The sequence below is a fragment of the Emys orbicularis genome, chromosome 2 (genome assembly GCF_028017835.1).
Source record: "Emys orbicularis isolate rEmyOrb1 chromosome 2, rEmyOrb1.hap1, whole genome shotgun sequence".
Classification (NCBI taxonomy): domain Eukaryota; kingdom Metazoa; phylum Chordata; order Testudines; family Emydidae; genus Emys; species Emys orbicularis.
Window position 1 is genome coordinate 60901818 of NC_088684.1, and position 22380 is coordinate 60924197.

Consider the following 22380-nt stretch of genomic DNA (forward strand, 5'->3'; position numbering starts at 1 on the left):
AGTAACGATGTAAACAAATTTCCAAGTGACTGTACAGGAATACACTGACCCTTTGTAAGATAAGGATGGGATGACAGGATAATGGATGAGGATGTTTTGTTCGAACTAGCAGGCACAAGGTATAAGAGTGGTAACTAACAACATCTGGAGTGTAATGGGTAACTGTCTTGTATCAGTGTATAAAAGAAGTCATACGAGGGGCAACTTTGTATAGGTCAAGGGGATAGGACCCTAGTGGGCCTTTACCTTATCACAGGGCACCAGTACCGTGCTTTGCCAACAATAAACCTGGCCAAGTGCCTTCGCCACTGAACCGAGCCTGTGGTCTTTCTTATGAATAACATCGAGTTCTACTGAATTAACATGGAGCGCTGTTTGCTAGTGCAGCTGACATCAAAACTCCAAGAACAGCAGCACTGAGCAGCAGCAACAATGCTGCTGCAGCAGCATTCTGTGGCATTAACAACAATAAGCTCTTTATATTCTTCCTCTAACTTAGAAGATAACTGCTGAGTTATCAAACATATAGTAATAAAGACGTTTAAAATCTTTGCTGACTTAATTGCTTTCTTGTGGTTGCGCAACATCTTCTCATTAAGAAACCTTTAGGTCAGAATAAATTTACAATGCTGGCAACTGTCACCACCTTCCCAATTTGCAAATAGAACTTTTTTCCCTGCAAGTGTCAGGGAAACAGAAATGGCGACACCTGGTTAACTATAAAAATAAATGCAATCTGGCTAGCAGCGTGAAAAAGAAATATACACCCAATAAGAATGAGTATGGTGCAGATGTTAAAATTTGTTTTAAAAAAAATCATAGTTTTATTTATTTACTTCTGAAGTAACAGCTTTCCACAGATAAAGGTTTTCCTACGTGTTGATGCATCTTTTCTGGAATTCTGTAGCAACTCTAATACTTCACTGCACTAAAATTATAAGTTCCTTATAGTAGTGATTTGATTAAAACTGCTAGGGTTGAGTTAAATAAGAAAAATGGAGAGAGGTTCTATCCTTCCCCCATACACATCTTGTACTATAGCTTCCTCATGAAAATCCTATGATTTATGTTTCAGTCTTGATATATAGTACTTGCAAAAGCCTAAAAACAAGAACTGTAAAAGATTAAAGTTTTATGACTGCCCAACTCAGAGTCAAAGAGAGCAGTTTTGTATCTAGGCCAACATATCTGCTATATCACTGGTCAGAGTTCCATCATTAAGGTTGTGTTTTGCAATTAAAGCATGGACTCAACCTCCCTGTTATGTATGATGAATAAAGCATACCCTCCTATTTCTTTTATCTTTTTTACAGTGCAAATATTTGTAATAGAAAATACTAATATGAAGTGAGCACTGTACACTTTGTATTCTGTACTGTAATTGAAATCAATATATTTGAAAATGTAGAACATCCAAAAATATTTCTAATAAATTTAAATTGGTGTTCTATTATTGTTTAACAGTGTGATTAAAACTGCAATTAATTGCAAATATTTTTTTTTAAAATCATTTGACAGCCCTAGTAGATTCTACTACCTGCAGAGTTAAAAGTTATACTTCCAGTACTTCCAGGGAGCATGCATACATTTCCATGAGATATTTAATTTCAATTTTATGGTTTTCTTTGAGAACAATTATCCAAATGTCACTGAGTTTTGCTGCTATAGTTACTTTATTAGAGTCTCTTAGCCAAACACCTATTCTGACTAGCAACTGGCAGAACAAGAATATTAGCATCTGCTTTTCTGGATTTCTTGTACTCTATTTTCACATTATATTACATATGCAGTTAATTCCTGAAGCTCCCTTGTCCCTCATTTATGGGATGTGGTATGATCACCATTAAAAAGTCAGCACTTACAAACACTTACCACATTAGTATTGGACATAACAGGTTTTTTTTCCTATACTGGGAATACAAAAGACCCACTCGACACCCCTATGAAATTTTTGGTAAATCTTGACTGTTTAATCATGACTTTTTGAAAAAGTATTGTCCTAGAGATTGGCCACCGGTCAGGTTTGTGAGTAAAGATGGCCTTAAGAGTACTGTATCCCATTAAAGCTGCAGCAGGAACGAAGATAGGAAGAACATAATAATGCACAGCAGCAGCCACCTTGTTCTGTGCTCTTTCCAGCTCACACAAGCTAAGTAGGATCAGGCAGCATCCGCACTTTTAGGCCAATTAAGTTAGTGAGATTTTTGCCATTGATTTCAGTAAGCTTTAGGTCAGGCCCTTGGATAGTAAACCTCCTCAACTAGCTGTCTTGTGCCGCTGGTGTAAGAGCCAAGTAATTTGGAAGTAGATCTTCTTCAGTGAAAGGCTGGCCTCAGCTAGCCCATGTGTTGCCATGGTCAGAGAAAGCTGCAGAACCCATGTTTCACACAAGTACTTCCACAATAAACGAACCAGTAGAAGAAACTGAGAACATGCTCCTGGATGACAGTAAATGAAACAAGGGAAGAGTGAATGCAGTAGGGTGCCTAATTATTATAACAACAGTTGGGTTAAAAGTGCAGAGACACAGATATAGTAAACAGAAAGGAAATGCACAATTTTTATTGAATATCTTTTACGAACTCCTAAAGGAATTTCTGAAAGTCCATCAATGAGGTAAAACAGAAGAACACTATGTACACCTAGACATATTTTCAGAAGAAAAGCACAGAGAACCTCTCTTGAAAAGGGTGAGTGGAAGGAACTGTACATTTAATACTGGGATCTTCACTCTTTTTTTAATACTGCTCACTGTTCCCTATCCAAGTACTGTCACTTTAAGAAAAGTTTGGACAGGATGACTGTGTTCTCTTTCCTCCTCCTTCCCCTTTCTCCTACATCTTTATCTCATCGTTCTTTCCCCCACTTCTCATTTCTTCTTTTAAAAGCCGCCCACCTTCTCAGAGCTAATGGGAACCAGATACCATTACAGATTTCATCAGCCTCATGAAGCTAGAAAAACAAAAAGCCACAATTTTACTGCATTCTTGATTTTCCAGTGAGCCTTTTTAAAATTCAGCTACAAATATAGCCTACTCAGAGAAATGGCTTCCACAAATGCAGTGAAAACGCCTAATATCTATTCTCCTGGGCTTGTTACATTACTTTACATATAAATAAAAGCAGAAATTTTTCTGTATGAAAAATTCCACTGGATGTTATTTCCTCATGGAATCATTACTAGAATGCACCATCTTGTGATCTTTTTATGCACACTGTACAGTACATGTGCATATCTCTTAGTTGCAGTTGAAGCAAATACCCATGTTTATTTTTCTTTTTTTGTTGACACAATGGTATTGAGCTTCCAGGAAAACTGCATGGGCTGTTAAATCCTGTTCTGTAGAAATTAAGTAAATAAACCTACAAAATTAGATTATAATATTTAACAATTCTGATATCAATACATCAATTCATTAACCAAATACAGCTGTAACTCATGATATAGCAATATAGCATTTATCAGTGTCCTTTAGGGAATTTAAGTATACCAGTTTATGGTGTTCATCTCAAGGTAGATATTAATTTAACTGGTATGCACAAAAACTCTAGATTGTCCTAGGTGAGGCATTTCAATCTTACTTTAAACTGAAACTGATAGATTATTTATTGAATTGCTTGAGTATATGCACTGAAATGGTATTATAGTTTTCTAGATTTACTAGAAAATAAACTAGAGATTAACCTGAATCTAAACCCCTTATGCAAAAACTCCCACTAAGTGTTGGATGTTCACACCCACCTTTAAAAGTTGTGGGACAATCTGTAAATTAATCCCTCCCATGCACCTTCCCCCATCAAATGTAAACCTAATATTTTTATAAAAATAATATTTCCACAGAATTACAATAGAAATTTTTTGTTCTGTTACAAAATATTTTAAGGGAATCATTTCTTGTCTTTAACATTTTGCTAAGTCATTTTCCTTACATTATAAAGAATTGTGAGTATTGATTGGGGTTCTCAAATTTTTACATATGTGGGTGCTTATAAGAGAGGTTGGCTCAGATATCACTTTCCATTACTTTTGTGATCACCCAGACTGTTCCCTTCTCATATGCAATCAAATAACAACCTTGCAGCAACTATACTAATAGTGTACAGGGAAAAATATTAGGAAACAATTTCATTATTTTCACTTGTCTTTCAATGCAATTTAGCAATGCAAGGAGGAGAGCCAGAACCATGAGACCAGCCGGTGCCCTGTGAACTACCAGTCAGGGCCGGTTTAAGCCGATTCCCCCGATTCCCTGGAATCGGGCCCCGTGCCTAAGAGGGCCCCGCTCCAGGGGTCTTCGGCGGCATTTTGGCATTGGGGTGTCCGTTCCAGGTGTTGGTGTCACTAGGCATAACCCTAGGTAACTCGGGAGGGTGGAAGATCACGAGTGTTGATGAAGCCTTCCTGCACTAGGCCTAAATGAACCAAAGCTCCTCCATATTTGAACTTTAATCGACCTAACAAGCCAGCAACAGAGAATGGAATGTGTAACAGTCAGTTATCAGTTGCAACACCGCTCAAACCGGTATAAAGCGGTAGTAATAAGGCCTGCATGCTTCTGGCTGAAAGGCAAAATAACAGATCAAAGGGAAAAGGACAAGATAACGGTTCACAGAAGAGTTACTAACAAGCTAGACTTATAGCCGCCAAGATGACTTAACTGCTTAAATATAATTGCTACTGCTTAATGTAACTACTATAGGAGGAAGGGAGGGGGAAAGGGAAGAGCTTAGTTACACTAAAGCATAAAAAGAGAAAACTTGCTTATGTTGGTGTGCTTGATCTGGGACGTGCCAAGTCTCCTTGCACCGCTTTGAGATCTCAAATAAAACTTTGATTGCTTCTCCACCCTGGTGTGCTCATTGGCGCGACGCACACCGGGCAACGAACCCCGCTGTTGCTTTCCTCAGGCACTCTGTGCCGGCAACAGTTTTGGGGTCCCTGGGTGGGCTCGAGGCTGAAATTTAGCCTTGCCCGGACCCCTCTTGGAGGTTGACGGATTGCGGCGACAACCGACGCCCAGCGCGCACCGGTGACTTCATCGGGGGCCTCGTCGAAGACGTGGTTTGGTCGACCCCGGAGGGCACAACGGTGCAACGCGCTCGAGTAGTGGAGAAGCGGCTGCGGGCGACGGTGGGGAACCGGTCCCGTGGATAAGGTAGGAACCGTCCAGTGATCTGGACTTTTGCCTGTTAGGACCTGGGGATGCCCAGTGTCTCCCTAGAGTATGGGGCAGGGACAGAGTACTACAGGCAGGGCACGGTGTACACCCTTAGAATGCATTCTGGTGAACTGGAAAGTGTTTGAATCGGATCCATTGACTAAAAATAAACTGAAAAAGTTCTGTACAGTAGACTGGCCTCAGTACCAACTAGAGGGCCAGGAAAGGTGGCCACCGGAAGGATCACTTAATTATAATACGATCCTTCAGTTACTTCTGTTTTGTCAGTGATCGTGTAAATGGAATGAACATATGTATGCACAGTTGTTTATGTTGTTAAGAGATAGGTCAGATCTTTTGCAAAAGTGTAATTTGACTCCGACGGGATCGGTAGTAATTAATGTCAGTCCCCAGAGCCCCCCCGCAGTTGTAATGGCAGATCTGGTGTCCCCTTCAGCTTTCACACCCCCACCATATAAAGAAAGGGTGCCGCGGGCTCCAGAGATTGCCCCCTCGGTAAGGTTCTATCCGTTAATCACTGAGACTGTAGTGGCTCGCTCCGCGGCAGACAACCGCCAGGCCACTACTATGCAAGTTTATACCCATGTGCCTTTTAACCCAGTGGACCTAGCAGCCTTTAAGGCACAGGCTGGGGAATTTTCAACGAACCCAAGCAAGTTTATTTCGGTTTTTGAGAGGTGCCTGGCCAGTCACAAGCCTGACTGGGATGACTGTAATATCCTCATGAGAACCCTGTTGTCTGAGGTGAAGCGAAATCAGGTTGTGTCTAAAGCAAGGGAGGAGGCACAGCGGAGACATGACCTGGATATCCAGAATGTCCCCATTCCTGCCGATATGGTCCCCATAGCGGATCCAAGGTGGAATCCTAATGAGCCTCAGGATCAGACCCGCCTCAATACGTATAAAGAATTGCTTTTACATGGTCTCCAACACTCAGCTGTCCACCATAACAATTGGGCTAAGCCTTATGAACTAATACAGGAACCAAAGGAAAGCCCAGTTGCTTTTCTGCAGCGCATTCGGGACACCATTCAGCAGAATACTAACGCAAACCCCGATGAGCAGGCAACTGAGGCAATTATAAAGGGCATTTTTACCAGCTGTGCGGCCCCTGATATTAAAAGGAAACTGCAGAAAAAGGAGGACTTCATGCGCATGACCATGGCACAAATTCTGGAAACTGCAAACAGGGCTTACAGCCTTAGGGAGGGAGAAAAGGAAAAGAGGCAAGTGAAAATGATGGTCGCAGCAGTACAGGCCAATGGCAGGGGAAAGTTTCAGGAAAATGGAAGGGGCCGGGAAATGAGAGGCTGGGGACATGGGCGCCCTGGCTCACAGGAAAGGCGTCTGGGTCGCAACCAGTGTGCCATATGCCGGAAGGAGGGACATTGGAAAAATGAGTGCCCCGACAGGGAAGGTACCCCTATGATGGCAGCAGAGGATCAAGAATAGTGGTGTCAGGGGAGATGGACTATCCTGCCCCCGGAACCCCGAGTAAACATGCGGGTGGGAAATTCGGAAATAGACTTTCTAGTAGACTCTGGAGCGGCACAAACCGCCGTAAACCAACCCCTTCAGCTGCCCGTGGCAGATTCCCTCACTGTGGTGGGCGCCACAGGGAAAGAAACCAAGTGTCCAGTGTATGCCCCAGCGGAATGTACTTTGGGAAACAGAACTTTATCTCACAAACTGGTTTACCTCCCCGATTGTCCAACGCCTCTATTAGGACGGGACCTGCTTTGTCGCTTAGGTGCCACTCTGCATTTCACCCAAGATGAAATAACCCTTACCTTACCCCCAGAGAATGCATGGATAATGACCCCTGCAATTGAGCCCTCAGCCATGCAAGCCCCAGAGTGGAGCCAGTGGGAAGACCAGGTTTTTCCTCTAGTATGGGCTTCGGGGGTCCCAGGAAAGGCAGCCCATCAAACCCCCGTTAATGTTCAGCTCTTGCCAGGAAAAGGTCCGGTGCGAATCAAGCAGTATCCAATCAAAAGGGAAGCCATAGAGGGACTGCAGGAGACTAGAGACCAGTTCCTAAAGTACGGGGTACTTCGAGAATGCCAGTCAGCTTGGAACACTCCCATCTTGCCTGTACAAAAGCCCAATGGCACATATCGGCTGGTCCAGGACCTGAGGGCGGTTAATGAGCGGGTTAAGACTCTGCACCCCCTTGTTCCAAACCCGTATACACTGTTGGCCTCTATAGGGGGGCAGTACACCCATTTTTCGGTCCTAGATTTAAAGGATGCTTTCTTCACGATTCCGGTCAACACCCAATCTCAGGAGATTTTCTCCTTTGAGTGGAAGGACAAAAGAAGGGTTAAAAAGCAGCTTTGCTGGACAGTGTTGGCCCAGGCATTTAAAAATTCCCCCACCCTTTTCGGCCAGGCCCTGGCCAGAGACTTGGAGGAGTGGGACAATGAGGACAAGGTCCTCCTCCTGCAATATGTAAATGACTTGTTAATTGCCGCTGTGGGTCTAACCCCTTGCCTTAAAGCCACTGTGAGCCTCCTGAACTTTGTTGGACTCCGAGAATATCGAGTAGCACGGAGTAAGGCTCAAATTGCCCTCCCAGAAGTACAGTACTTAGGGTTTCACATAAGGAAGGGGGAGCGTCAGCTTTCAAACGAAAGGAAGGAAGCTATCTGCCAAATTCCTATCCCAAGCAATCGTAAACGGCTCAGGGCATTTCTGGGCATGGCAGGTTTCTGCAGAATATGGATCCCAGAGTTTGGACTGTGGGCTAAACCCTTGTACGAATGCGTTAAGGGAGCGGATCACGACCCCTTTCACTGGTCCTCAGAAGCCGACAAGGCATTTAAGGTTTTAAAAAGGAAACTAATGAAAGCCCCAGCCCTGGGTCTGCCGGACCTCACTAAGCCGTTCCAACTGTATGTGCATGAAAGGAAAGGGGTGGCCCTGGGTGTGCTTACTCAGTTATTAGGCACCTGGAAATGTCCCGTGGCATATTTCTCTAAACAACTGGATCCAGTTGCCAAGGGGTGGCCGGCATGTTTGTGGGCGGTCGCAGCAACTGCCCTAGTGCTTGGGAAAGCCGAGAAACTGACACTGGGGGAAATTGTGCAGGTGTATACCCCTCACATGGTGCAAGCCCTGCTGGATACTAAGGGTGGTCTCTGGCTTACACAGGCTCGGGTTGCTCGATATCAGGCAAAACTTGTAAAAAATCCTGAAGTTACCCTACAGACCTGTCCCTCCTTCAACCCAGCTACCCTGTTACCGGAGACAGAGGAGCAGGAACACGACTGTTTGGAGGTCATAGATGCCCAATACTCCAGCCGCCCGGACTTAAAAGATCAACCACTCCCGAAGGCTGATTATGAGTGGTATACCAACGGCAGTAGTACAGTTATAAACGGGCAAAGAAGGGTGGGCTATGCTGTTGTAACTCTCCACGAAACCGTGGAAGCAAAGGGTTTGCCTGCTGGGACATCAGCCCAGCTGGCTGAATTGGTAGCCTTAACCCGTGCACTTGAACTGTCAAAAGGGAAAAGAGTTAACATTTTTACTGATTCCAGGTATGCTTTTGGAGTGCTACACGCTCATGCAGGTCTGTGGAAGGAAAGAGTAATGCTGACAGCCCAAGGCTCTCCGGTCAAGCATGGGCTTCAAATTCTCTGGCTTTTAGAAGCGGTACAGCTCCCCTCAGCGGTAGCGGTGGTGCATTGCAAGGCTCATCAAAGGGAAGAGCGAAATGTGGCCTGGGGTAATGCCAGGGCGGATAGGGAGGCCAAGCAAGCTGCTACCCTGGAACCACTGAAAGCTGAAAGTGCCCATATGCATGCCCTCATCCCATCAGTAGGGGAGCTCCCGGCCCCTCAGTACTCTCACGAAGAAAGAAACCTGGCCGACACACTTGGGCTCCAGAAAAAGGAGGAATGGCTACACTCCACGGAAGGAAAAATCCTCCTACCAAAAAATCTAATACGGCCAGTGCTACAGAAACTACATCAGACCACCCACGCTGGCAGAAAGGATCTTACCCAGCTTATGAATAAATATTTTCTAACCTCTGGACTTAGACCCCTGGCCTCCCAGGTACAGGCTGAATGTCTAATCTACCAAAAAAATAACCCTCGACCGGGAGTGTCAGTGCCGCCAGCCACTCTGGAACCTACCCCAGGCCCGGGACTGGTTTGGCAAATAGATTTTACCGAGTTCCCCCGAACCCAAGGGTTCAGATACCTCCTCGTCTTGGTGGATCGATTCAGCGGATGGCCTGAAGCCTTCCCATGCCGTAACAACACTGCCAAAACGGTGGCTCTTAAATTTGTCAAGAAGATCATTCCCCGCTTCGGATTCCCCCAGTGGATGGAATCTGACAACGGAACACACTTCACATCTCAAGTCGTTCAAAAGATATCGGATGCCCTGCAAATTCCCTGGAAGCTCCACACTCCATGGCGACCGCAGGCCAATGGGGTAGTGGAGCGTACAAATCAGACCCTTAAGTGACATCTCTGAAAGGTCTGCCAGGAGGCCTCCCTACGGTGGCCTAATGCCTTACCCCTTGTTTTGCTCCGAGTTCGCGCTCTCCCAAAGGGCAGATTAGGGCTCAGTCCCTTCGAAATTATGTTTGGAAGGGCATGGCCTATGAACGGTACACCGGTTCTGTTAGGGAAGCGGGAGGTAGGCTGTGGCTTCTTATCTCAGTACATGTGCTCTCTGTCTGCTGTTCTCTGTTCTCTCCACAGGTATACCAAAAAGTTGCAGCCTCTCCCGCTGGATGCCCCTGTCCACTCCCTGCAGCCAGGTGACTCCGTTCTCGTTCGTACCTGGAAGGACGAGCCTCTCCAAGAGAAGTGGAAGGGACCCCACACCGTCCTGCTGGTTTCACACACAGCAGCAAAGGTTAAGGAACACAAAAACTGGATCCATCACTCTTGTCTAAAAGCAGTGCCCGCTCCTGAACGGTGGACCGTCCAGCCTACGGAAAAGACTGCCAGCGACAATCTGGGACTTAAACTGTTATTTAGGCGACAATAAGGTCTGCAGGGAATGCCCTGTAGCTTCTTTGGACAGCCGCAGCGCACTCCCCGCGAAAACTTTAAGCATTGGTTGTGTTTATTTTCACAGGGCCGGCCTAATCTGGTGGCCTGGTCCCTTTTGTTTTTAATCTGCCTGCTATTGGTAATTGTTATTTTGTGGGTATTTGGGGAATTGTAATTGTTAGACCCCAGGGTCACCTGCCCAAAATGGAATCAGGTCCAGGGTCTGCCACTGTGTTACTCTTTGCCATAGGGGCACTCCTCTCATTGACTCCCGTTTCCCCCCAGGCACATGCGGGATGGAGAGGAATCCCTATCAACTTAGAAACAAATACGTATGAGGCCCTGAAGGTTTGCTTTGCCCAAGAGTTTAACCTCTCTAACTGCTGGGTTCGTGCCCAGATCCCACATCACGCCGCTGGGTTGCCCTGAAAAGTTGTTCCCCAAAATTGGTCAAACTTCTGTCAAAGGTGGATGGTAACCAAAAACAGCACCTCTGACAATAAAAGTTTGCGATCTAATTGCACTACGGAGGCCCCTTATGGCCTACACAATGGCTCTTGGAATCCCCACTATAATAGCACTCTTAAGCCCCGGCCTATTCGTTTACACTCTCCCCCCGCTGGCCTCATATGCTTCCAGCAAACCAGTATAAGTAACCATACCTGGTTTGCAGGCAATAGTACATGTAGATTTTATGTTGGTCCTGGTATAAATCTCACTGTCCCTGTACTAAATGCCACCGGTTGGCAGACCGGCAATGCGTCTTTTACTCTTTCCACACATGCTACCCTACGGGACAGAAGAGGTGACAATGAAAAGGTTAGTTATGGCGAATCATTCTGGGTCTGTGGTAATAGTGCCTACAAATGGCTTCCTCATGGCTGGCATGGAAGCTGTTATTTAGGCTATCTTGCTCCTCCCCTCCGCGTCCTAGCCCAAGCCCCCTCAGGTCGCCCCAAATACCATCGGTCCTTGTATGCCACCCCACAGCCCATTAAAGAAGAAGACAGGTTTGGTATGATCCTCCTCCCATCCTATGGGGTGGGACGGCTGACTCAATTTTATCGTAGACTCTCTGCATTTCTCACCAAGTTTGCCAACAAGACCGTGGCCATAGAGAAAAGCCTTAACTCAGAGCTTTACCAGCTCCGGTTGCTGTCCCTGCAAAACAGACAGGTCTTAGATTATGTTTTAGCCTCCCAGGGCGGGGTGTGTGCCCTTATTGGAAGTGAATGTTGTACTTATGTCCCGAAAACCTCACAGGACATTAACAAGCACGTCCTGTCGGCCGAACAGGCTTTCGAGCAGTGGAAGGCCCAGGAAAGGGAACCCACGGTTTTCGATTCCCTGGCAAAATAACAGATCAAAGGGAAAAGGACAAGATAACGGTTCACAGAAGAGTTACTAACAAGCTAGACTTATAGCCGCCAAGATGACTTAACTGCTTAAATATAATTGCTACTGCTTTATGTAACTACTATAGGAGGAAGGGAGGGGGAAAGGGAAGAGCTTAGTTACAGTAAAGTATAAAAAGAGAAAACTTGCTTATGTTGGTGTGCTTGATCTGAGACGTGCCAAGTCTCCTTGCACCGCTTTGAAATCTCAAAAAAAACTTTGATTGCTTCTCCACCCTGGTGTGCTCATTGGCGCGACGCACACCGGGCAACGAACCCTGCTGTTGCTTTCCTCGGGCACTCTGTGCCGGCAACACGGGGGTCTTCAGCGGCATTTCGGCAGCGGGGGGTCCTTCGGTGCCGCGGAAGACCCAGAATCAACCCCCCGCCGCCAAAGTGACGCCGAAGCCCCAGACCGCCGCCCGGTATTGGAATCGGGCCCTGCGGGTCATAAAGCCGGCCCTGCTACCAGTGCTCCATGGACCACAATCTGAGAATGTCTGATTTAGGTTAATTTAAAATATAAAGTCTACATAGCCACCATAGGGAAGGCTGGCTCACTACCTACCTGAGTTTCTGATTATACTGTTTGACCTTTTCCAGTGAGGCTGCATTAATCTGGGCTTGAAATTCTTCTACTGACACATTGTCTCTGTAATAATATCCTTCCATGCTCTCCAGTGCTGTGATAAGAGGGAAAAAATAAGTATTAAATATTTACTATACTCTTTCTCTGCACTTAGAACCTGTCTGCAGTCTAGTGCCATACTTCTTAATCTTGACGCTGTGACCCTCAACATTGATTGCAAAGCTGTTTCTGTGTGTCATCAAATTTCTACAGATCTTTCTCTAAAACTTCGTTTACAAGAAAAACATTTCTTGCCCTTAAGAAAAACTGTAAAAGACAGGGCTAATATCAGTTCTGTGATTCTAATTAGAGTGCTTCTGCCCTCTGAATGTAAATACACAGGCACAATTTAGAACAGATTTTAGTTCCGAGGTGACCTTGGAAACCTCTGGAACAATGAGATACTGTAGCAGTGGTTAGGCTACAGAAAAGGAAAGGAAACATAATGACTCTCTTTTACGAGGCCTGACCTTGGGATACGTGCAGCCCCTGAAACTCCAGTTGCTTTATTCGAAAGTTTCAGGTGTTCAGTATTTCTCAGGACCAGGCTCCACTAAAAAACTTTTCCATACAGCCTGGAAAATGCCTTCGTGGACTGAAAAAAAATCTCTACTTTGGGATCAGAAATGTTTTCAGTGTCATGGAAACTTTACTCTGACTCCCTGTCAGTTAATGTATATACATCTATAATTAAATTAAATGGAGGGGGCGGAGAAGTGAAAAATGACAGAGTGATGAGGTAAATCATTTAACCCTTATACTTTTGGCACAGTTTTCCCAGCTCTAGTTCACACAAAAAAACAAACAAAAAACAAAACAAAAAACCACTCAATTTAATGTAGATAGTCAGGATGTTAAATCATTTTTATAGCTGAGTCATACCTACTTTAAAAGACCTATGAGTGTGCAGCTGAGAAATCAAGATCTTCACTTTCTGATCTTATTAGATTAATCTCATAATATAGAAATGGGATTTCAGTTAAATACCTGTGGGGGAGAAGCACTGTACAAATTTTAAGAGTTAGTTACCCAAGAGAACGATCAGAAAATGCATCTAATAAGCAGAATTCTTATGGGGACAGCTTGCAGGTTCCGAGCCCCAGTTGCACACCAAATACTAATTCTCATGACAATTCTTAATGTGACCAGTCAGTAAATAATTCATTCATTGTTCAAGAACATGCAAATCACAGTTCCTCTGAGTACTTATAGAGTTCATAATTTTGCTTCTGTACAAAAGATGGTAAAGACCAATGATCAAATTGCCTCCTAAGATGCCTGTCTTGAGCTCAACCAGACAGGGCCCATGTGGAGGGCCCACTGTTCTCATTGGTATCTGCATGGTTGTAGGTTTCCAAGTTAGTAGGTTCTGTTGCAGAATTGGGACCTTACTGTGTAGAACAGTTTTGCTCTCCCCTTAAAGAGAGAAGAGGGCATTGTAATGCAGAGGAGAGAGGTGCTTCTGTTTTGTATATTTAAAAACAGAATAGAAAAGTCTAGACTGAGGTTAAATGTGAACTGCCAAAAAATGTTAAAAATAAAAACAAATGTTAATTTCAAAGTTAAACAGGTTAATTAGCTCAACTGCAAATCCGAAATAAAGAGTTTGATTTTTTTTAAACTTATTTATTCAGTAGATATAAACTCACCCACTGGGAATTCAGACTTTATGACAATAGAAATATCCCCACATATTTTCTCCCTCTCTCTTTCAAACACATATATCATATTCATACATACACACATGCTCTGATCCTGCAAGGAGATATCATTTCTGTCCTTTTGAGATCTGTATAGTTAGTCACATGGTTCTAAAAAGTCTGGTTTACAGGTAGAGGGATACATAAGACATGGTAAAGATTTCTAAAGCTCTCTACAAATTTTCTAAGGCCCCAGTCTTACAACTGTTTATACACATGCTTAATTTTATACATTGGAACTCAATTAGACTACTCACTAGCATAAGGTTAAGCATGTGTGTATTTGCAGGAATGGGGACTAAAATTGGTTTTTTTTTCTTCTGTAAAATACTGTCTGTAGCCCATACAAAACACATGATGGTGTAATATGAAGATTTAAGTGTCACTCATCTGAAGTGACCTTCACTGACTCATGTATTCATCCTGCAAGTAACAAAAACCCTTTCCAAACTCATGCTGCTAAAAATCTTTTATACAACACCACTATGTAGACTCTGTATTTAGGCTGGAAAATAGCTTGGCTCTATTGAGTCTCAGACAGCAAGACTTTTTCTCCAAAAAATAAACAGCTGCATCTACAAAATGCTCAGTTCTTGAAGAGATGACATTTTCTCTCTTGATCATGAACAGGTTTCAGTTAGATTTGGAGAGAGTTTCTTGTCAGCCAGTGTAAATGAAGATCACAGCTTTGATAGTACATCATTATAAAACTGATGTGAAAATGAGTCACAGCTCAATGTGCATGTAAGAAAAACGAAAGTGAAGTTACAGTAGTTCAATGTATCAGTCAGTAAGACTTTTGTCATCACTAGAAGGATAGCATGTCTACCTTCTGCAGCTGGGTAAAGTAATGATAGGAAGGAGGAAATGGGTGTTATGCAAGGCATCTGGTTCTCCCCCTTGTTCAGAGTATTTTTCAGAAAGATGTAGAGTTTAAACATGGATCCCAGATCCAATACAGATGTGGGTGAAACTGGCTGATTTCACAAAGCCAACCTCACCAGTGAAGTAGGATGGATTTTCTCAATGACATTTTGATAGGATAGTGAATAAAGAAATCTCAGGAGTTTAAATACTGCAAATTATTAAATAACTGGGCCTTCTGGGAATCCTGGTCTCTTGCTCCCTTCCTCAAGCTAGCTGATGGTGAACACAGCTAGTGCCATGTCTGAACTTGTCTGCTGAGACCAGGGGGCATGTCTTAATATCCAACCACCTGTCAGGAATCAGGGCCTGCAGCACAGGCAGCCTCATCAGTACAGCTGGCCTGCAGCAAGCTGACCATAACGTCTGTTTGGCTGGAGGGGTCTGCAGGGTGGCTCTTAAGACAGCAGAAGCAGTTAGCTGACTGCTCGATGCTCATGCCCACCACTGTGAAGTCTCCTGTGTTACCTTGTTTCTGCTGCTCCTGCCTTGCACCTAGCCTTGCCTCTGTCCTGCCCTGCCTTGAATCCCTCCTTGCTCCAGTTCCTGACCTCCAGCTTGACTCATGACTTTGTTTCCTGACTACTGACTCTGGCTTGACCCTGGGTTCAGGTATCCAGTTCCCGTCTCTGGTCTGACTCTTGGCTCCAGCTTCCGACCACTGATGGGTTCAGGTATCCAGTTCCTGTCCTCCGGTCTGACCCTTGGCTCCAGCTTCTGACCACTGATGCCTGCTCCAACCATTAGGCATGATGCCTGCTCCGAACAATAGGCTTAACGGCCCTCATCCCAGTTGCCTGACGCTACTGCCCCATTCGGTGTAAAAAGTCACGGACAATTCTGCAGCACATTCTGTACAGGAAAGAAACTTTAATATTTTCAAGATCATATTGGAGCCAAGCTATTTCCCATTCTTTGTGTGTCTTTATCATCTCATCATCTGCTGAGATGTTCCTGCTGTTATTCAGTCTCCTCATTGCCCCTCCAGTGGGTGAATTTAAATCTATAAATAGTTTAAATGAAAAATCATTCAACTTTTTCTTTGGGACTTCATTTAAATTTGAGCTAACACCTTTTACTTTCAAAGATGTATTTGTCTTGACTTTAGCCTGAGGGTTTTCTATTCACCTTTAAATATTTTTGTATTGTAGTTACTTTTTATTAGATCAAAAGTTTCCACAAATTCTTCCTTTCCTTCATTTACTTGATTTATGAGCCCATTCCGGGTGTGTGCCAAGGACCTCCTGCAACATACTGAGAGCTCTCAACTCCCACTGAACTCAAAGGAAGCTGAAGGCAATCAGCACTTGGCAGGAGGCATTTACCACTTTGGTGAATCAAACCCCATGTTCCTGATGACTATAATGACACCACTGCTCACTGTAGGGAATAGGCAATTTACAAACAACATAAGCATCAATGCCATTCATCCTTTCACTAATGTTTGTGGTGTCATGGCTACAGATACCTGGAAAAGATATTTAACTCTCCATATGTTTTAAAGAAGAATCACAGCTGATATCACCTTAGTCCTTTACCTGTTTTTTCTTGCTTTGTTCATTTGGAAAATGAATTTTTTTTCAATTTAAGAGAATTTTCAGGTCTGAGAATTGCCCACTAATATCCACATTGAATGAACTTACAAAAAAACAAACAAAAAGATAATCCACTTATTCTCTGCAGTCGGTGTCAGTATGATTGGTTTAAACTCAGAAGTATGCTCTGGAAGAGTTTATATGAAAAATATACTTCATTCCTTTAAAATTAAAATTCATCTCTTAATTAGAACCCCAATTCAACAAAGTATTTGAATTGAGGCCCTAATTCTGAACTTAATGAGACTATTCATGTGCTCAGAGCTACACATGTGATTAAGTACCTTGCTGAATCAGGGCTAAGAAGGGACTGCAGATTTTCCAGACACTATTTGAAGGTATAGAAAAAGAATTACCTTGTGCAAAAAGTACTGGGTGGATTTTAAACCCTCCTCCATTCTTCAGCTTTTGAGGAAGCTGTTCAAAATGGTAACTATCAAGATAAAAGTAAACCTTCAAAGCTTGCCGGCTTCCTTCTGCTTGATATGTGATTGGAACATCTAAGAAAATAGTTAACATTGCCATGTTATTAATAGCCAACAACTATGTGATATTTTCTCTTCCAAAAACTAGAAAGAATGTTACACTCAAAAATTATACACAGCCAAATTCCTGTCCCTAATTCTGCCTGCTTTGCAATGGAACACCACCACAAAGCAGGCAGAAAGATGCCTTAACAGCCAACCACAGGTTCCTGCAACAGAGGGGAATCTTCAGGTGGTGTAAAGGTGATTCTACACCACCTACTTTCCCACAGGTCTATGAAGGGTGGGGAGGAAGCATGCCAGTGGCAGGAGGGAGTGGGGTGTAGTGCATACTGCTTTTTTTGATCCTCATCTGGGACAGCAGACCCTTTGTGATCACAGCAGCTGGCATGAATTAAAGCAACCCATAGGCTGCTTTAAGTTATGCTTGGGCCCACTTTGGCCTCTAGCCAGACCAGGATCAGTGGAGTAGACAGATGCCTTACAGCCACCTTTCACTCCCCTCTCCTCAGTGATGCCAAGTATAAACTCTGTGTACCTAAGAATGTGTCCCATGATATTAATTCTAGTCATTGAACCATGGCCTGCTCACATCAGAATGTCTGTAATGCATAAAGCTGAGGAATATATAACTACGGAACCATTCAATGAATAATAGTTAAATTGGAGACTCATTTTCTGACAACTGATTTCTTACTGTACAGTACATAAAATTATATAATAGTATGTTTCATTACACACTGACACACCAGATGTCACACTGAATTAAATGGGAAGTTCCCTTTCACATTGGTTTAGATTCCTAGATCGTCTAATGCCTCTGGCTCTATCATTTGCAATGATTCCCCAATGTACATTTTCAATGTTGTGCAGGTGAGTAAGCACAGAACTGCCATTAGCAAAAGCCAGTGAAAATTTACCCTTTTTACTCTAAGGGTCCATCTACACTTTGAATTGGGGGTGTAATTCCCAGCTTAACTAGACATACTTGTGCTAGCTCTGACTGATCTAGTGCGCCAAAAATAGAGCGTAACCACAATGGTGCAAGCAGCATGAGGGACTAACCATCCTGAATACGTATCTAGCAGGGTGAAAATATTAAAAGATTTGCTAGGTAAGTAATCAGGGCAGCTAGTGTCCTGCTCCTCATACTGCTATGGCTACACTCAATTTTTAGCATGCTAGGTCAACCACAGCCAGCACGGGTATATCTGATACTCAAGCTTCACATTACACTTCCAGATCAAAGTGCAGACATACCCCAACCTTAACATTTGCAGAGTTACAGCAGCTTACTTCAAATAAAAATTCATGCATATTTCCAGTTATAATTTTAAATTTTAAAAAACTACAGCCTGTAGCTGTTATTGGTATTGATGCTATTAGATTATGATTTTGCAGCTCCAAGAAAAGGAGGTTAAATTGCCACTTGTTACTATTTTTTGGCATCAAGAAATAATTAATTTCTTTTAACTTTGGCAGTTATGCTTTGCCGTAAATGAAAAGCTGAATTTGCCACCAAAATCTGCTTCTCCATGAAACCATGAAGTTTGGATAGTTGTGATGGTGGCATTTAAATTAAAGGCTGAAATAGAGCTTGTTGCAATTTTGTTTTGATCTGAATGCTGCACATAAGATCTCTGTATATCACCATATATGAGAAAGACTTTTCCATGGGAAGGAGACAATATGAGCACTGCACAACACAGGCAACTAATCTGCTCCCAACTAGGAATGCTGTCCAGGCTGACCCTCCACCCTGTCTTGGATTGATGTCTGGCTTAATGGGACCTTTTCTTAATGGGAAATGGTTGAAGCAGGGCTATGGAATCTCCTGCAGACTTGTTCACCCAACACAGCAGAAGTAGTATATGGATCAAATCCTAACTCACCACCAGCCCTGCAAATGTGAACCCTGGCAACACTCCGTGGCTGTAAGGTGGTACTTGAATTCTGGGAGTGCTGACACCCTCTCTCACTAGCAGCTTTGGGGTCTTTTTACTGTAAAAGTTATCTTGTGTGATCTCTATCCCCAGGGCAGTATTTGTTTGGAAAGCTTGAAGTTAATCAGACACGCTTTTCCTCCTGCTGAGTTATGAGACTTTGGAAAAGTGTGTTTTCATTCGCTGTGCCAAATTCACCGCAGAGTCTGAACATCAGGAGGGGGGTGCAGAGGCAGAAAAAAGCTGCAACCTCTCCTCCACCAGGAGTCGGCAGGCAGTCAGTGCATCCCCAAGAGTAGCTTGGGCATGGGGGATACTCTGATTCAGCACATCTCATTAGCCTGCACCAGCAGGGCTCAGAGGACACTTCTTGACAATTTAAAGATGTCCCTGACCGAAAGAACCCTGGAGGAAATACCATCTGCCTCTTCCCACTCAGAAGTCAATCTCCTCTTCTAGCACCATGCTCCTCATTGGTACTGAGAGATGTAAGTTATCCCTTCGTGTGTCACTGATGATGTAGATGTGAACAATGTTCTAATGTTCTTCTGTCCTCTCACAACTTGTTTTACACACTGCTCCTTAGTGAGAACTAGCTCTTCTGGACATTTTTTCTGGAATGGTCACTTATCCACTGGCTTCACTGAGACCTCGAATCATTTACTGAGGCTCCTGAACAGCTGTCAGATAATAATTACTTTTCATTGTGACTGACCTTTGCTGGATATCAGGAGATCTAGTGAGGAAAGGCTCTGTTATTCCATTCCCAGCCCCATGACCCATATCATTCCCAAATTAAGACATCTGCCCATGAGCTGAGATGCTCCAGAAGAGAAAAACATTATATTACTTTAAACATATCTAACATGCCACTGTTTGTTTATAGAACAATAAATCTCATAAATATACTTCTTTACTCACTTGCGACTAGTGGTTCTAGTTCTGACTGTCTAAAATAAAAAGTAACTTTTTCCAGGTCAAACAAAGCAACCAATGTATCTTCTAGCATGGCTTGTTCATCAGTCTGGAATGGAAAAAAAATCTCTACTCAAATAAAGATTATGTGATTTTAGCATGATGTTTCCATACTGGAAACCATTTACAGCATGAACATCAAAAATAACTGCAGAAAATTACACCCGGCTTCATTAAAGTATTAATCTAATTAACTTTCAGGAATAACAGATGATGGATTTGTTTTTATTCGGTTTCTACTCCCTCTTCTACTGGCAAAAAAATTATTATTCAAATTGAAATTAGAACTGAAATTATTAAACTATTTTGCAGCTAAAGTTAATTTACAGCTACCATTACAGCTACCATTTAATTTAATTTTAGTTGTTGTGTATGTAAATGGGCAAGCTTACAATATATATGACACTAAGCCTAGATTTTAAAAATTCTTCTACATTATTGTGATGCACTGTTTTAAAATAGCACCCTGTAACCCCCTTAGTCATCATTTGTATATGGTTGTGATATTTCATATGGAATGCCTTGCAAGGTATCATATGAAAGGTCATGATCTACTGAAAATCATTGTTCTGTCAAAATATGTGTATCGTGATTAAGGCTATAATTTGGTCACGGAGGTCATGGAAGTCACGGAATCCATGACTTTCGCAGACCTCCATGACTTCAGCCTGCAGTGGCTCGGAGCTGCAGGGTATCCCCACCTCCCGTGGTGGCCAGGAGCTGCAGGGTAGCCTGGCCGCCCAGAGTGGCCGTGGTCCCCTGCAGCTTCCCAGTCCCCATGAGTACAGGGGTCCCCAGCAGCTCTCCAGCCACTGTGGGTGCAGGGGTCCCTGGCAGCTCCTCAGCCACCGCCGCCACCGATAGGTGAACCCCCCGGAGCTCCCCAGTCCCCGCAGGCAGCAGGGGATCCCTGGCAGCTCCTCAGCTGCTGCCACCAGAGGGGGAATCCCCTGCAGCTCCCCAGTCCCCACAGGGGGCCAGGCTCCCCCGCAGCTCCCTAGTACCTGCGGATGTGGAGGACCTCCGTGGCTCCCTAGCTGCCACAAGCGTCAGGGGAACCCCCACAGCTCCCCCGCCTGGAGGGGAATCCCCCAGAGCTCCCCAGTCCCCAGGCGGTGGGGGATCCCCCGCAGCTCCCAGCCGGGGGTCCCTCCCAGCTCCCAGCCACAGGGCAGGGTCCGCAGCAGCTCCCAGCCACAGCAGGGCAGGGTGCTTGACCCTCCTCCCTCCCTGTTTAGTCATGGACATTTTTAGTAAAAGTCAGGGACAGGTCACACCTTCCGTGAATTTTTGTTAATTGCCTGTGACCCAGTCTGTGACCTTTACTAAAAATGTCCATGACAAAACCATAGCCTTAATCATCATTGTATATGGAATTATGATATTCTGCAATATGGTTGTTATTGAAGTTGTTGTGAGTTTGGCTAGCTCTCCAGTAACAACAATGGTGGTGACCCACATCCAAATGGGCATTAAGCAACCATCATGAGCCATTCACCAGCAGGGGAATTGTAAACAATAGATCTACAATTCTGTAAGAGGCAGTTGTGCAAACACCACACAATGAGGGTTGCTCAACTGTATGATTCAGCAAGGCCCACCAGGACATGTCTGGGCCAACATCTTTCCTGGGACATGAATTGAGAGTGTAAAATAAGGCACAGTGGCATCATGAGACCACCTTTCTCCTCCCTCACCTACTCTGAAGGCAACAAGAATGCTGGGAAGACAAAGACTTAGAACTGAGATTGGTCCCAGGCTGAGAAAGAAATTCAGCCTGTGTATTAAGAACTGTAATCTGCCTGCAACATCCAGTGGGGTGAGAAAAACTGCTTGATTCAAAATATTCCTTAGTCTGAAAGTTCAGGACTTAGAATGCGTGTTTACTTTTTATTTTCTTAGGTAACTACTTCTGATCATTATACCTACCACTTATAATCACTTAAAATCTATCTTTCTGTAGTTAATAAACGTATTTCAATGTTTTATCTTAACCAAGTGAGTTTGTCTAAAATGCGTGGGGACTTTGCTGAGATTGCAAAGGCTGGTGAATGTCCACTATCCTTTGACAAAGTGGCAAACTAATTAATGAGCTTGTATTGTTCAAGAGAAGGTCTTGAGCAGTGTAAGACGGTACATTTCTGGGGTGCAAGGCTGGTGGGGATTTGCTAGTGTCTCCCTCTCTATAGTTTATGAGGGGCTTAGAGAGCATTCATGCAATTTAGCTGAACGTGTCGCTGCATGCTGGTGGCTGTGTGACAACAGCACCTGGAGGGGTTTGCTGCTTGTCACTAGCAAACCATTGTGCGAAACAGCCCAGGATGGAGAGTTAAGGGGGCACAGAGGTCACAGAGTTCCAGATTGTTCCCTAGGGGTCCCATCACAATTACTACACAAAGTTAAAACTTTGTTTTTAAACACATCGGGGAAAAAAACACCTGAGCATAAGCTATCATTTATAGATAGTGGACTAGATTTTCAAAAGTCCCAGTTATGTGCTTAAGGGGAAATTTTTGTGCCAACGGTTGAATGGGCAGCTTA

At 43.8% G+C, this 22380-nt stretch overlaps 1 protein-coding gene across 1 annotated transcript in view; it reads right to left on the bottom strand.

Moving 5' to 3' along the window:
• Positions 1–22380, bottom strand: part of PREX2 (phosphatidylinositol-3,4,5-trisphosphate dependent Rac exchange factor 2) — a 310741-nt gene that overhangs the window by 73095 nt on the left and 215266 nt on the right. The window contains exons 33-35 of the mRNA XM_065397932.1: positions 19786–19888; positions 16793–16936; positions 12158–12272 (exon numbers count right to left, since the gene is read on the bottom strand). Of these exons, the coding sequence (XP_065254004.1) occupies positions 12158–12272; positions 16793–16936; positions 19786–19888 (362 nt within the window). The remainder of the gene's footprint in view (positions 1–12157; positions 12273–16792; positions 16937–19785; positions 19889–22380) is intronic.